The sequence below is a fragment of the Xiphophorus maculatus genome, chromosome 14 (genome assembly GCF_002775205.1).
Source record: "Xiphophorus maculatus strain JP 163 A chromosome 14, X_maculatus-5.0-male, whole genome shotgun sequence".
Lineage (NCBI taxonomy): Eukaryota > Metazoa > Chordata > Actinopteri > Cyprinodontiformes > Poeciliidae > Xiphophorus > Xiphophorus maculatus.
In genome coordinates, this window is record NC_036456.1 from 3,625,057 (window position 1) to 3,642,095 (window position 17,039).

Genomic DNA, 17,039 nt, shown 5'->3' on the forward strand with positions numbered 1-17,039 from the left:
CTTTCACTGAGGTATGCTGCCATCTTTATTGTGATGTAGAAACACTGCATCATCATCACATTTTCCACTGAAGCTTGGTTTTTAATATTGGTGGTTATCATTTTGTCTAGTTTAGGGAATGAAAACCAGGGTCCCCTCCAAAATCTTAAAACAACTAAAATGGTGGTAACTAAAATGGTGGTAACTAAAATGGTGGTAACTAAAATGGTGGGCATCACTGGTCCACTGGTGATGTCAAGGTTTGGACAGCTATTCCGTAGTACCCCAATTAAAATGTCAGAAATGTTTTAAAACGCTTGGTATGCTGAGTATGTAATGATGACCTTCTCAGGTCATGTACATTATGTAACACAGAACATTGACTGTCTGACCCAAAGCAATGCAGTGGAACATAGAAAGCATGGCGGTGGTGCATTAGAAAGCTACTTTGTTTTATTTTCTTTCAGGTAGTTGAAGTTGAATGCCCTGCATTGAAGTGCCGTCTTAATGTGGTGAAGGATTGTTATCTGGAGTGTTAGCTCCTGGTGGAGTATGACATGGCAGTTTCAGGTTAGAGGTCAGACTAAGAGCAGTTCGGTGAAATGGCTGACCACAAGAAACAGCTAATCTTTCCCCAGATCAGGCAGACTGGAGCAGCCTTGTGGAGCCAGGCTTAGAGCAGGGGCTTAGTCAGCAAGCACCTATAGCGTGTTTCCACCCAAAACACTTTTGGTTCAGTTTGTCATCCTTTGAACATTGGTGCTTTGTTAAGAGCCAACTTCCATGTCCATCAGTTTTGGCAACTAAGGATGTATCATCAACAGCAGTAGGAGAAGGTAGCAGCAAGATGGAGGAGTTGAACGTATTACTGGTTTTTATCATATATCTTCATAAACAGACTACTGCACATTCTTTGCAGCCTGTTTTCTTTGCTGAAACAGCAAAGAAAACCGACACTGACACTGACATGACACTGATGATGTCATGGATAGTATAGAAAAACCAGCTATTCTATAGTGCCCAAGTTAAATCACAGTGGAACTGCTTTTGTTCTGTGGGAACAAGCAAAACCGGTTTGGGAAACTGAAGAGGCTCCAAACCATGCTGGTGGAAAACGCCTTCTAGTGGTCTGGGATTCAGCCAAGCTTAGCCAAAAAGGAGTTTCAGGACACCTCCTTCATGTGGGTCCATCATCTGCAGAGAGAAACATCGTGATCAGGTGCCATGCGCGTCGCAAGGCAGTCAACTTGCAAGTAAACCTGCAGTAATCTGAACAAAAAGTAGTTCAGATTACCAGGCCTTCTTTAGATATTGTCATGGGAGAGGACTTCAATGGGACTTCAATGGGACTCAGACTTCTTGTGTATTCTAAGACGCAGATGATGAAGTCAGTGATGCGTCCTACTGATGCGTACGGTCACCATATGTATATTTGACCAGCATCTATAATAAAACATGCCGCATGTATAGCAGCTCATTACAACTCGCTACACCACCAGCTGATAGGTGATTAAATGTGAGATTTTGTAAATCACACAAACTTGTTTTAAAGCTTTTATGCAGAAACATACTGATATATATTCATGATGAAAGGTTCTAGAGATATTTTCCATTAAACCCAGTAAAGCATGGCCTTCATAAACAAACAATATTAATGTTGTGCTGAGGGTTTATATAGAGCTCCACCTCTGATTCAGTTCTTTCCTTTTGACCTATCAGATTATGTAACACAGTGATGGGTTTCATGGGTGAGCCAAACTGTTTATGACACTTAAGTCATGATTTTCCACTGGTAATACGTCTCTGACGGTATTAAGACACATTGATCCAGACACACCCACAATTTTTTACAGTGACAGACATGCAAACACATACATAAAGAAATATTCTATCATTTCATTAGTACTTTGTTTAAATTCAGAATATGGTTAGACTGTATCTGAGATTAAATGTTGCATATCAAAGAATGCATTATTAGGTAAACTGAATATGAAGTAACATTCTGAGTTAGATGAAAGAGCTTAGAGTTACTGGCCAGAAGGAGCTGGACCTTCAGCTCCACCAATCACAGCGGTGGAAACACTTGTTGTCCTGCTGACTTCAGAGGATGGTTCACTTGGATGAAGGCGACTGATTTGTGAATTCTTTGGTAGTTTACATTAAAAGAAAAAGGCACAAAACATCAACAAAGAAATAAGAAAAAATATTTCACATTTCACATTTGAGTTAATTTTTTTCAATTTAATTTAAAAATGCATTATCATCTAATCTACTATGTATTAAAATAGAGTAACATTAGTATGAAACATTAGTATGAATATTTGGGTACTAAGGTCATGCGGATAACAATAAAATATATACTAGTACATCTAAAAAATAAAGAATGTTGCATAAAAGCGCATTATTTGTTGCTAGTCATCTCAGAAATTGAAACTTGTATATAATATGGAGTCATAATAATACATAGACTGATATATTCCAAGCCTTTGTTTATTATCATTTTGATGATTATCAGCAGGACGCTGCTGATGACCTGCAGATTTAAAAGCTGCAGGACATCAAGCTCCTAAATATGGTATATGATGTTCAAACTATAAGTTAAAGTTTGTGTTTAAAAATGGAACAATATGTATCAACGAACATTTACATGTTAGTACATGAGATTGTAGCCAAGTGGCTAATTTCCATCTCTGGTCCCATTGGCTGGTTGATGCTAAAACACATTATGAAAATCACATCACACTTCTAGATAAGTGATTGTATATAATGATCATAAAATGCATACATATTATATTACATATAATAATTGTTGATACCTTAAGCTTCCTCAGAGCTATTTTAAAGCTCTTATAAAAGAAAACACATTAAAAAAATAAAACAAAAAAGGAAAAGGACTCAACAGCGGCAAATTCACACCCCAGAAAACAAGATTAAAACAATCTAATGAATTAATGAAAATGAAAAAAGTGATCATTCATGCTTTGTGTTAAGCTAAGTGTTATTTGGACACTGGATCAACAGCAGCCTAGGCACGATTTCCCTGATTATGCTTTCATGTTAGGTTTGAAGCCTTAATGGAAAATGATTGATGAGTCCTGACAAGACCTTTGACCTCAGAATCAAAACCCTCATTTTATTTAGCCACAAAGAAACACAATGATGCACCACATTCTTACTAGAAATCAATTAAGAATTTTTGGAAGCATAACATTGATATTTTAACCGATGAATCCCGAATCATTTTGCCATTCATTCAGGCTTAGCTTACCATGTCATGTTTACCAACCGTCACAGTTCACAGAATAGCAGAAACCCTTCAAAAGGTTGATGGAAATAATGTTTATTTTCAGGCAGCACATATGAAGAATTTTTCAAAGAAGGAATTCAAAACATCAAACTTAGAAAATAGCGTACTTTCAACAATCATAAACATAAAGTAGAATGATCACTCCTCGTGTGTGAACATGTGCTATTCAGTAGGATTACGCAGCATAAACTTTGACTGAATTAACTCAATAAACTCAGGCGGTGGGATAATAATACACCAGACTCCTATATAAGTTGTAAATAAGCCAAGTGACATCAGCACATCATTTTGATGTAATCAGGTTCTGAGAACTCTGAAAGGAAGTCCATGTCCTGGTATAATGACATCAGCAGTATTCAGAGCTTTCTGTCGACTGACTTCCTGCACTGCACTGTTCATACTCAAATCCTTCCAGCTGTTGTCATCAGACCAGCCCTCAAATAAGTCCCCTGCAACAAGGACAGTCCCAACAGATGTCCCCTTCACCTGGACGCTGACGTCTTGTCCCGTGTGGCCCGGGGTGGGAACTACGCACACCTGTGATGGAGGAAGACTGGATGAACACCGGATGCACTGAATTTAACAGGCTTCGTAGAAATGGTTCACACATGATTTTCTTTAATCCGTTTCACAGTGAGCGATATTTTGATTATTGTTCTGATTCCTGATGATTTCACTGTGATGCTAACAAGCAAAAAGGGGTAGAAATCATCAGGAACAATGAATGACATAAAAACCCAGAACTGTCACTTGATCTGACAGGACATTCTTCTGGGGACGTAACCATGTGTCCCTTAGGTCCAATTATTTCATTATTCATAACAAATTTGTTCAAAACATAATGCAGTTCAGAATGAAGGTAAATGTTGCAACTTTTGATAAGATTCAAAATGATTTATATATGTATCTTACTATTTTACGGAATGTTTTTTTTTTTTGGTAAAACCATTAACTTCCTGCCTGGTTCATTCCATGTGAACTTACAAGTCATTTCTGAGTTCCAAGACAAAACTAAAACCTGAAACACCTCCTGGAGATTGATTATTCTGCTTTTGATTTTTTGAATGTTCCTACTACGTAAATGTTCCTCGGCCTTCTCCGTTGCTGCTCCTATTCTATGGGATAATCTACCTTTCCAGATTAGATCTGCTCACAGCCTGGATCATTTTAAATCACTTCTTAAAACTAATTTTTATTCTTTGGCATTTAGTTGAGGCCTGATACTGTAGCTCTTCTGTTGTTTGTTTTTTTTTTTTTGTTTTACTTATTATTACTCTTATTATTTTAACATTATACATATACTGTATATTTTTTCTTGCATTATTTTTCTTTTTCTTTACATCAACTTATTTTATTATCATTTTTTACAGCACTTTGGTGCAGTTTTAAAGCTGTTTATAAAGTGCTCTATAAATAAATTTGACATTGAAACTTTGGTTTGGGAAAAGTTAACACTGAAATTCCGGAATGGCATCTCATCTATCCTAACTGTGCTGTGTTTATGTTTCTGAGGAGTTGCATTTCCTTCCCCAGGGTCTACAGCCATTTTACTGAGCTGTCAGCGTGACCACAGCTTTCTCTGTAAGGGGCGTTAAGCAGTGCAGCCTGAAGCTTCACTTGGCCAGTCAGCTGGCTGAAAGGTTTCCACAAACAAAATCAGTTGTCTAGAAATAAACTTTATTCTGCTTGTCTATTTCGCAGCCAACTTGCAGAATCTACTCATTATTTCCTTAGATAGAAATTGTTTTAACCAATTTTAATAATAAATTGAACTTGACTGCATGGTTTGATAATTAAGATTAATTTGATGTATAATTGGATTGAATTGTTTTTTGGGGGTTTTAAATTTTTTTTTTTTTTTTTACATATGTTGTGAATTGCTGCAGTCAGTTCTACAGTCGGAGCAGAACCAGACAGTCCGGATGGTCCAACTGATCTAATATCAGCTCTCTTACTAAATCAAAATAAAAAATTTAAAAAAACAGTTTAATACAATAATAATTCTAACATTTAAATCAAATTGCTACCTTATTTTAGCAAAAAATAAAACAATTGTGGAATTTATATTTTGTTTGTTTTAAATAAAATTTGAAAAAGTAATAAGATCCTGGTGGCAAAGAGATCTGTTAACATTGTGAAGCCCTGGTTCTTTATGGTGTTTTCACTCAGTACACTGAGAATCTATCCAGACGGATGTCTGCCCGTTTCCGGTTGCTGGAAAACCAGAGGAGTTTACCATCTGTGGTGTAAGAACTATTAGCAATACGAGCAAATAACGGTGGATCGATGCGTATCTGCAACCTGTTCACTCACACAACCTGTACAGAACTGTGTATTAGTGATCCAAAGAGTAGCCTTTAGAATAATAATAATAATTGACAGATTATTTCTGCAATAATCACATCATCACTGTTGTGTTTTAAGGTGAAAGTTGGTGGCATCCTGACTTCCAGGGTTGATACAGTTAAGATTTCCGAGGTGAACGAAACGCACCGCATGAATCTTTCCAAAGGAGAAAAGAGAAGCTTCAGTCATACACAGAATGTTTTGGTGAAGTTTAAATAAAGTGTTGCAGGCGATGTGATCCTTACATGATCATCCACAGTGTAGATCTGTCCCTCTGCCAGCTGGTTGGGACGGTAAATGTCTCCCTCACTGATATCATATCCCACTATAGTCAATGCAGAAGGGAAGAGATTCAGGTTTCCAATGTGATCTGAATGTCCGTGAGTTCCCACCACCAGCTGTAGATCCCCGGGCTCCAGGCCTCTTCGCTTTAGTGACTGGAGGAGGAACTCCCGGTCCCACGGCCCCCCGGTGTCCACCAGGATGTCCATGACTCCCCTTATGAGGGTAATAGTCCCGTCGGCTCTAAACGACCCATCAGTCTGAGGGACGCAGTAACCGACTTTAAGGACGGACACAGAGTACGGCTGGCCCGGGAAGTCCAGCTGAGTCTCTGACAAACACACTTTCTGATACTGACCACACACTGCGGCCATCTGACCCAAAAATTCAAACGACTTTCTGCACAAACACACAAACTGCTGCTGGTGTCTGTGACCCACAGGCTGGACGCTTCTTCTTCTTCGTTATAAGGACTGATCTATGGGGGAATGCTGCCCTCTTTCGGTCCAGACATGCAACTGAATAAAAACTTCTGTAAACGTTTGAAGAGTAAAGCATGGTTAGCTTTTTAGTGTTTTGTTGATATGATATGGATAACTCTAGCAAAATGTTCCGAAGTAAGGATGATTTATTTTGAAATATTTTTTGCTAATTAACATTTAGCTTCCAGCTAAGACTAAAAGCTAATGTTAGAACCATAACGGGCTTTTATTTAGATATTTTATAAACAGCTGCTGTTTGACGAAAACAAAGGATTAACTGTGTCACAACAACATGTGTGATGAATTAAAATGAGTTGAAAATGACTCAAAATGTGTTGAAAGTAGAAACTGAATCTGAGTCTGAATAGTATGCACAGTGGAGAATAACAAGGTAGGCTGCATGCTGCAAAAGGGAATTCTGGGGAATAAAGACAGAATTCTAAGAAAATAATATTGTTTTGCATAAACTAAAAGATACACATTATTATTTTTATTTGACTAATTTATGTGTGCTTATTTCACTTTGTGGATTGAAAGAACTTTGAGTAACACCAATAATGTCAATGTCTGTGGTTATTATTTTATATCATGATTGCCCTGTGCCACTCTGTTCCTCCTCTTTGAGCTCTGGACGGGAGCATTTCCAGATAGCAAAATGTGGACAGGCAGAAACATTGGATCCATGTTGAAGCCTGACATTTAAAAAGTGGTCGGTGACTTACATGTTGAGCCAACGTTAGGTTTTCAACCATAACTTGTACTGTGCTCACTTCCCCTGTTCGTCACTCTGGTTCAGTGACTGAAGAAAAAGCGGCAGGAAGTAAAAACCCTCCACAGTCTCGGCTCAGACTGGAGGAAAGGTTTTCATAAGTCACAGTCTGAGCTGTGAAGCCTTAAAGGACGGCTTAAAAACCATCGGTGTTGGCTACTTGGAGTTGACCAACATGATCCACCAACTGGTTCAGCTTCCAGTTTGTTTCATTGGTTATGAGTCCATGAGGAAAAAGAGCCCTCTGTGTAACTTTTCTACCCAACCTTTCAGTGAATTAGTTGAAGCTAAGGGTCGAAGGTCAACATCAGGATACTTCTTCAGTGTGACTGTCTTGTGTTTGTTTTTAAAATGTGAATTTTGTATTGACGTAACTACAAATGAATTAACTTACTAAAAAATACATTTCTTTTAATCCTGTTCTCCAGTTTGTGCTTTAATCAGTTATGAAGTTCTATTAAAATCGTGGGCCTTCCTTTAATATATAATGTTTCCAAAGATGATTATGGTTAAAAAAATAAGACTCCAGAAAAAACAGATTGAAAGAAGAAAATTTTATTAAACTCAAGAGTTACAGCACTGATGAATTTTGTGTTGTGGACCATTAATAATAAAAACAATAACAAATAGAAAACAAAGCTGCCTTCTAACTATTTATTCTGACATTTTGTTTTGGCTCATTTAATCAGAATCTGGTCTCCAGCCAGGCACCAGAAACCTCGCTGTCCGCTTCCAGAGTCATTGATGTTTTAATTGGCAGGAGAGTCCAGCTAAAGAAACAGAAGAACAAATTTGAGAAACGCCGAGACAAACGCACGCCATTAAATACTGAAACTTTGCTGAGATGTCTCAGCAGCTTTACCTGCTACATCCAGAGTAATGGTGTCAGGTGAGGTCCATCTCCCCAGCGGTCGATCTGTCTCAAACCTGAAGTGATGCTGGCCCGCATCGCCCAGCTTCACACCCCGAATCTGAGCCGAACGGCTCGAATCGCTTCCCCCGGTGCAGCTGGAATGCAGGGCAGCCTTTCAGTAACGTCATTTTACTGTAACAATCACAGCACTTGCAGTTTTTCTCACCGCGGCTGGAAGGGCTGATCTGGTTGGGGTCGGTGTGGTGACCACATAACGCGCCTCACAGTGTGACCTGGGGGAGTTTTACACAATGTTGTTCACTTAAACATATCCTAAAGCCATAAACAAAATATTTATACTGACACTTTATGAGATACACCAACACAACATACTATTAGTGTGAAGTGGGGGGGAAAAAAATTCAAACTTTTCAGATTTCTTATACTAAAAAAAAGGGACAGAATTTTCATGCCTCTCCAAAATAATTAAATATTTAGTTTGGGTCTGTTACATAAAACCCCAACAAAGTACATTTACTTGTTTTCGCAAACATTTGAACTGTCCATCTAAAGAAACAAATGATCCACCTGAGGGGTGTAGTCGTAACGGCAGGGCAGAGTCACTGTAGTTCCTGCACACACACACACACACACACACACACACACACACAGATCGCTCTTCTGGAAAACGACACACTCCACCTGCTCCGAGTACCTGGGAGACACAAACGCTTTGAATCTTTCAATTGTCGGGGCTCTAATTTAGGAATCTATGCACAAAAAATACAAGTAACAAAAAACATTTGAAGCAAACAAATGCATATGTCACAGTAAAAATCATGGAAGTGCACAAGAGACCAAACAATGTAAACCTCAAGAACTCACCCTCAGAGTGTCTGCATCCACCTCAGCCAGTCACTTCAGGATGTTTGTGTCCCTGACAGTGATGGAGGCGAGGAGGTTTTATAGCGATGAGGGAGGCTCAGTGTTTGGCGTCTGACAGATGGGAGGAGGGGTGAGGCGGATGGGGGTGAGTGTGAGTTTGAAAGTGATCGGCTCCTCATCTGTCGTTGTTTGACCCGTTTCCACTGTTGCTTTTTATGCCACTTCTCCATCTGAGTCTGCCTCAAAAGATGAGCTAAAAGAAGAAATTGTGACATCCTTGTGATCTCATCACTCCTGCAGCGCTTTCAGAGACGCGTGTCTGTGCTACAAGTCAAAGGTCATCAACCTGCGGTACGTGTCAGATTCACTTGTCATGTAACAGTCCTTCATTCCTTCTTCTTCTGCTCCTTCTCTCTTAGGTATGACAAACATACTTATAGTAGGTTTTTTAAAGCTAACTTCACCCAAATAAGGCTCAATGTTACTTTAGTGGATTCACAGGAAGGGGCTACAGGCAGCCTGGCATCTTCATGGGGATTTCCAAAGTAAAAGCTCCTAAATGCTGATCAAAGTAAAGCATAAGATATGGTTCAGTAAAATTTTACTGGAATCATAAGTGTCATTCAATACTACATCAGTTATTGTGTACAAAGTTAGACATAATTTCTGACTCTCTGGAAGTTTTCAGAGTGTGATTATGCCACTACAATTTGAGAAATAAAAGGATTTTCAAAATTGTTTTGGCACTAAAGCTGCCAATAAATGTGTTCAAATCCCAACAAGCCTAGAGCTATTTTTCATAGAAGCACATAGAAAAGTGCAGGCATTATAGAGCTGCTTTGAGTCGTGTGCAAAAGACACAAAAGGGGGGGGGGGATTTAATGAGAATTGTTTACTGCACTGTATGTATAAAAGTGTTTTAGCGTTGCTCACTGTAAATAAACATTTTGCACATTAAATTTTTTTTTTTTTTTTTTTTGCTTATATGATCTAACTGGAAGGAATACCAAGGTTTCAATTCTTGAATAATTAAGAAAATAATCTCAACTATACAATGGCTGAAAAGTTACGGTTGTAAAAAATGTATTTAGTACTAACAGATGGTGTGTAAACCTGGGGCCACTGGATTGTCTGCCTTTTTTGTCAGGCTTTGTATATTTGTTTTAGTCCTCAGTCCTCTCTGTCTTCTCTCTCCTGATTGGTTCAGTGCTGTTGTCTTGTCTCAGTTATGCTGGAGAATCATCACATAATAATACACACATGCCTTTATCTCTGTCTAAATAATAGATGATTGAAAGAGACTTTCTGATCAAATCATCATCATGTCCTCACCTTTTCCACAATCTGTTACAACCAGTAGATCAGCAGGTGGAGCAGGTCTTTTGCTTTAATTGTTGGTCAGCTCCAGTCATGTGACATGAGTTGACGGAGAAATGAAATAAAGAGAAAACATAACAGGATTAAAAAACTGAGAATATACATCTACAGAAAAAAGAAAAAGTTAGAATTTTGACCTCAATTTCATCCATATTTAAAATTGTTACTTGGGTAAAAATATGTTTTCTTACTTTTTTTGTCAACAGGGTTCTCTTATCTTCCTCCATCTGACTGGTGGTGTTGAAGGTGGAGGTTTACCGGCTGAGGACATCCAACCTGAAATGATCAGAGACATTATTGATCTGCAGACTCTGAATCTGGGATCAGAAACCAACGCTGGGTTCTCTACAATGTTTCTAAATTTGCTTAATATTCAACATCTTACTGATGAACAGGTGAAATTTCAGCATAGGATTTTATGGCAATGCTTGATTTGTTATTGAAGGACCTACTCACATGATGTCTGTCTCTTTATTCTGTGTCCTCAGGTGTCCCCCCGTTGCATCAGGAAACTTCATCTCAGGATTTTCTGTGTCCCTTCAGTCCTCTGTGTCTTCTCTCTCCTGATTGGTCCAGCGCTGTTGTCTTGTCTCAGTGATGCTGAAGAATCAACACATGATCAGACAGACTTTCCTTAATCTCTGTCTAAATAACAGATCACTGGACCAGACTCTCTGATCAATTCATGAACATGTCCTCACCATTTATAAAATCTACTAGAACCAGTAGATCAGCAGGTCCTCTACTCTATTCCTGATCCTCCTTCCATCAGCTCAAACTCATCAAAGCTCTGCTGTTATGAAAGGACTCAATAAATAAAAAAACACACAAAACAAAAGTGTCGGTGAGGAGAAAGTACAGCAGAAAAAAGGAAATAGGTTTGAATATTAACCTCAACCTCCTGCATGTTAAAAAATTGTTGTTGTGTAAAAGTATATGTCCTTACATTTTTTTTAAACTGGGTTCTCTTATCTTCCTCCATCTGACTGGTGGTGTTGAAGGTGGAGGTTTACAGGCTGAGGACATCCAACCTGAAATGATCAGAGACATTATTGATCTGCAGACTCTGAATCTGGGATCAGAAACCAACGCTGGGTTCTCTACAATGTTTCTAAAATTGCTTAATATTCAACATCTTACTGATGAACAGGTGAAATTTCAGCATAGGATTTTATGGCAATGCTTGATTTGTTATTGAAGGGCCTACTCATATGATGTCTGTCTCTTTATTCTGTGTCCTCAGGTGTCCCCCCGTTGCATCAGGAAACTTCATCTCAGGATTTCCAGCAGGATTTTCTGTGTCCCTTCAGTCCTCTGTGTCTTCTCTCTCCTGATTGGTCCAGCGCTGTTGTCTTGTCTCAGTGATGCTGAAGAATCAACACATGATCAGACAGACTTTCCTTAATCTCTGTCTAAATAACAGATCACTGGACCAGACTCTCTGATCAATTCATGAACATGTCCTCACCATTTATAAAATCTACTAGAACCAGTAGATCAGCAGGTCCTCTACTCTATTCCTGATCCTCCTTCCATCAGCTCAAACTCATCAAAGCTCTGCTGTTATGAAAGGACTCAATAAATAAAAAAACACACAAAACAAAAGTGTCAGTGAGGAGAAAGTACAGCAGAAAAAAGGAAATAGGTTTGAATATTAACCTCAACCTCCTGCATGTTAAAAAATTGTTGTTGTGTAAAAGTATATGTCCTTACATTTTTTTTAAACTGGGTTCTCTTATCTTCCTCCATCTGACTGGTGGTGTTGAAGGTGGAGATTTACAGGCTGACGAGATCCAACCTGAAATGATCAGAGAATCAGAGATCTGCCACCAGTATCATGTGAAAGTGGAATGCAAAAACTTACAAGCAGTGTGAAAAACAAGGGATCCAGAAGGCAGGAACCACATGGACAACGATGAAAGGATCCAGCGATGAGCAGCTAAAACCTGAAAGATTAAAAACTGGGAGACTGGATTAGTAGAGAAACAGGACAGAATAATTCACTATATTGGAGAGCAGCGTGTAGGGAAGCATCACTATTACACCGTGAAACATGGGGGAGTTGAGAGGAAAACACAAAGATGAAGAAAAGCCCTGGTGCAAGGCGCTACCTAAGGCTTCCTCAGTCCTCTCAGAATCCTTACCATCTAAAATACTAAATCTAGCAGCGGGATAAAGAAAAGCCCTGGTGCAAGGCGCTACCTAAGACTTCCTCAGTCCTCTCAGAATCCTTATCATCTAAAATACTAAATCTAGCAGCAGGATAAAGAAAAGCCCCGGTGCAAGGCGCTACCTAAGACTTCCTCAGTCCTGTCAGAATCCTTACCATCTAAAATACTAAATCTAGCAGCGGGATAAAGAAAAGCCCTGGTGCAAGGCGCTACCTAAGACTTCCTCAGTCCTGTCAGAATCCTTATAATCTAAATTCTAAATCTAGCAGCGGGATAAAGAAAAGCCCCGGTGCAAGGCGCTACCTAAGGCGTCCACAGGCTTGCTAGAAACCCATTGGCTTTAATAAAAAACATGAGAGAAATGATGATGTCCTAATGTGACTTCCCAAATAGGTCTTCAGTTTTTACGGATCCCAACCTAATCAGAGTCACTTGACAAGACGCAGTGAGGTCTAAACCAAACGTTTCTGGAACTCTCTCTTCCTGTAATTCCACTAGATGTTGAAGGTATTGCTGCCTCTTCTGTGTCCAGTTCAGCCTCCAACCAGGAACAGAAGCTAGAGGGTGACAAAGTTGGACTATCACAGCGTGTTGATGGTGAAGGACTGAAAATGCGGGGTGACAGAATGGGATCCTCATATAGCATCGTTGGTGGGAGACTGGAAACACTGGGTGACAAAATGGGATCTTCATAGTGCATCAATGTTGAGGGACTGAGGACGGGGGATGAAAAAACAGGACTTTTACGTGCCATTATACACGAGGGACTGAGGACGGGGGATGACAAAATAGGATATTCACATGGTGTCCAAGGTGAGAGACCGAGGACAGGTGGTCCCACAATGGGATCTTCATCATAGGGAAAGGACGGGACACTATACTTGATCCTCTTGGCGGCAAGCTCATCTTCATCATAGCGTGTTGATAGTGAAGGGCTGAAAACGCGGGGTGACAAAATGGGATCTTCATAGTGCATCAAAGTTGCGGGACTGAGGACAGGGAATGGCAATCCAGGATCCTCACATGACTTCCAAGGTGAGAGACTGAGGACAGGTGGTAACACAATGGGATCTTCATCATCGGGAAAGGACGGGACACTATACTTGGTCCTCTTGGCGGCAAGCTCCTCTTCACCAACAGTGTCCCTAGGCCTCTTGGCTGGGAGCTTCACTTCAGCAACACTGTCCCTGGTCACAGATGTCACATGAGCCGCATCCTCTTCCAAACCTACCTGATGACTAGGTTTTGATGGTGGGTTGTCCTCCTTCGCAGCATCCACCTTCTTCGTTGTTCTCCTGGCACGGCTGGAAGTCAAAGAAGCCATGTCCTCTTCCAAACCAACCTGATGATGTTGCAAGGTACCAATAGGTCTGGACTTCTCTGGACGCAAAATGGGCTCTTCCTGTGAAGTACAAGGAGCCATGTCTTCTTTGGGCTTCCGAGCCACCCCAATGTCTTGTATGTATCTGAAATTTTGGGGAAGAATCTCAGGCAGCTGTGACGCAACATCGGCCAGACTACTGTCACCGGAGCCCAGCTGATCAACCGTCGATTTCAGAAGTTTCAATGCCTCTTCAAGCACTCCTATGCCCCACAGAAATTTAATGTTTGGTCCAAGGACCTGGACAACCCGAAATCGGGATTTAAAGTCCTGGTCTCCATTACCTACCTCATCTTTGCTCGAGCTGGTAGTAGAGCTACCACTGGAGCTGGTAGTAGAGCTACCACTGGAGCTGGTAGTAGAGCTACCACTGGAGCTGGTAGTAGAGCTACCACTGGAGCTGGTACTATTGCTATCACAGGAGCTGGTAGAACAGTCCACAAACTGCGGAGATGAACTATACCTCAACTCCTCTCCATGGTCTTCAGAAACCGTGTCGGCTTCATTTAACCACAACTTACCTTGTTCCTTACCATTATCAGGATGTCCCTCCAACATTGGGGATCCATCTGCTGGAAGCGCCATGGTATGGGCTGTGAAGAATAAAAACAAAGCAAAAAAAGCTATAATTCTGTATCTTGAAAAAATCACAAAAGTCCAAAGCAATGTTTAGAGGGAACACTGAAATATATATTTATATATTAATTTATATAGCACATTTTCAGCAACAAGGCAATACAAAGTGCTTATGTGTGCATGATGCCTCAAAGTCTTATTATCACATGTTAATATTCCTCCAAATGGCTCAGTTATGGCTGAAGGTAGTGTTATGAAATAAATTACATCAGCCTGAAGATCATGGCTGCACACAACCCAGCAATAAACTCAGAGGAATGTTCACACAATTATATTGCTCCAAATGCTTCTTTCAATATGACCATCTCCATGGAGACAAAAAACATCAACAAAATGGATTCTCTAAAAGTAATTCTCTCAAACTAAAATAAAAAGTTTTCCAATCACCACACCACTATTAATATTGCAGACGCTTTCTGAAAATGTAATCAGCGTGAAAATATATTACAGCTCCAAACATGCAAAGGACCAACACAGCATTTCGTAAACAACTAATTATTGAAAACTCCTCTTTCTTAGAAAAAGCAAACTAATAAGTTTAAATATAAACTAAACTACTTAGAAATAATACAGGAGAAATATATATCTAAAACATTTCTAATATTCAAGTATTAAGGTTTTATTTCAAGCAACGTATCCAAGGAGACCAAATGTGTTATTGAGGCATTTTTTGAAACCTGGACCAGGCACTGACCACTTATTCCAAAGATCTGAATAAAACAAAACAGATTTTCTAAAACCAGAACTAACTTTTTAAACCACATAAACCGTGTCAAACCCCCACAATCCTCCAAGATTTTAACTAACAAATGAATCACAACTGGACCAACTGAACCTGAGATGATTGTTTTTCTAATGAATTTTAACATTCACTGTTAACATTCAAGTAACTTCTGAAAATGATATGTCACTAAAATGCAAAGGAACAAAAGGCTGTTTTTCTGGTCTTGAGTAATTACAATAAACTAAATAATTTAGTTACTTTGTAAAATCAACAGGCACACATTGATTGTTCTTTAATGATTGTTTATAAGAATAAAGTTGTATGTTGTTATTTAATCAATGTATCCATGGAGACTACACATACCACATTTTTCAAAAAGCTGGTTCCAAAACTTCTTTCAAACCAAAACAACTACAAACAGCATTACTGACATTTTCCAAAATGTCAAATAACTAGCATATGAATCACAATACAAATTCAACTAACTCACAAATATGTTGCAGCCCAAAAATGCAAATTATGCCTTCCTAAACAAAGAGTCAGAATTCATCAAAGCTGACTTTAACCAACTCAAATAATGTTTTTTTTCCTTTTAATTTAATTAGTTCACTAATTTGACTATAATTCAAACTAAACACACATATTAAAGTCTATCATCAAATAGGAGGAGGCACATGTTTGCAAAGTGTTTCTTAATTTTTTATTGAAGTCATTTTAAATAATGTCACCAATGTATCCATGGAAACTAAATATGTTTGTCTAGGCATTTAACAAAAAACAAAAGTAAAGGCCAAGAATTGGACAGAAATCTTATTGTTTGTTTCTTTTTCAAACCAGCATAACAATTTTTCTCAAACACTAGTGTTAATATACCAGGCATTTATCCATAAATGTCAACAGGCTAACACATAAGTCACAAAACAATTTAAATTAATTCACAAATTTGTTTCACCCCACAAATGCAAAAGAGACCTATTAAAGCTATATATTTCAAAGAAGTCATCAAAATTTCATAGAATTGGACACCAAAGTCATCAAACCTGAAACTCTTAGACAAAGAAACAAACACACCAACATGTCCCTGTCTTGAAAAAATAAAGAAACTAAACAATTAAATTATTGGCTATTATAAAGGTAAATACTAATTTTTAAAGGTCTTTTAAAAATAATATTAAAGGCATTTCATTTTGTGTATCCATGGAAACAATGGAGTGTTTATCACGCATTTTTCAAAAAATAACGGTCAAAAAACAAGCTAATTTTTCAGGAATTTGACGTTAATTTAACTAATTTGACTATAATTCAGTAAAATACATATATTTCTTAAATCACTACATCACAGTTTAACATTATTGACATTTCCAGCGAAATTCAGCGAAGAAAAAGGCTCATTAGTTAAGAACGATCTATGCTAGCAAAGAATGCTAATCGTCTTTTTTTTCTACAGCAGTCAGTATTTCTTTAAAACACACACACACAAACACAAAATAAACTAAACAAGTCACTAATATCTTTGTAATAACTTGCTTTCGTTTATTAAAAATAGTAGAAGAATGATTTTAACCTTCCAGATGTTCACCCTGCTGGTGCTTCTCCTGGCCAGGAACCGTCTTTCGCAGGTTTGTTATCCACGGGCTTCTTCAGCAAGTGCGTATTTCAGCAAGCGCTTCTTTAGCAAGTTTTGCACAGCAGACTTCTCGACAAGCTCAAACCGTCCGAGGCTTTAAAGGCTCCTTCAGGCGTCTCTCTCAAAAGTCCCGTCGCAAAGGGGGAAGAATTCAGAAGGTCAGCGTCTTTTATAGTGTTGACAACGCTAACGTCGTTTCCATGACTTTCATTGACGAATG

General features: G+C 38.8%; 1 protein-coding gene and 2 long non-coding RNA genes across 4 annotated transcripts; all 3 read right to left on the bottom strand.

Moving 5' to 3' along the window:
- Nucleotides 1–2,422: 2,422 nt before the first annotated feature.
- mblac1 (metallo-beta-lactamase domain containing 1) lies at nucleotides 2,423–6,370 on the bottom strand. Of its 2 annotated transcripts, XM_023345786.1 has the most exons (3): nucleotides 5,878–6,370; nucleotides 5,780–5,788; nucleotides 2,423–3,823 (listed from the first exon to the last, which is right to left on the bottom strand). In XM_023345786.1, the coding sequence occupies exons 1-3, from the start codon at nucleotides 6,286–6,288 to the stop codon at nucleotides 3,584–3,586; spliced, it is 660 nt and encodes a 219-aa protein (XP_023201554.1). In that variant the 5' UTR covers nucleotides 6,289–6,370; the 3' UTR covers nucleotides 2,423–3,583. The 2 variants fall into 2 exon arrangements, with proteins under 2 accessions (XP_023201554.1, XP_005807998.1); XM_005807941.2 differs by lacking the exon at nucleotides 5,780–5,788 and having other exon boundaries at nucleotides 2,437–3,823.
- Nucleotides 6,371–8,257: 1,887 nt separating this feature from the next.
- LOC111610767 lies at nucleotides 8,258–9,021 on the bottom strand. Its single transcript, XR_002753773.1, has 3 exons — nucleotides 8,904–9,021; nucleotides 8,607–8,733; nucleotides 8,258–8,311 (listed from the first exon to the last, which is right to left on the bottom strand). It is a non-coding gene; the product is annotated as an uncharacterized LOC111610767 (long non-coding RNA).
- Nucleotides 9,022–10,250: 1,229 nt separating this feature from the next.
- On the bottom strand, nucleotides 10,251–11,125 carry LOC111610766. Its single transcript, XR_002753772.1, has 3 exons — nucleotides 10,982–11,125; nucleotides 10,737–10,880; nucleotides 10,251–10,556 (listed from the first exon to the last, which is right to left on the bottom strand). It is a non-coding gene; the product is annotated as an uncharacterized LOC111610766 (long non-coding RNA).
- Between the last annotated feature and the right edge of the window lie 5,914 nt (nucleotides 11,126–17,039).

Excerpts from the sequence above, each read along its gene's own strand:
- mblac1 (XM_023345786.1), bottom strand. The coding sequence starts at position 6,288 with ATGGCCGCAGTGTGTGGTCAGTATCAGAAAGTGTGTTTGTCAGAGACT.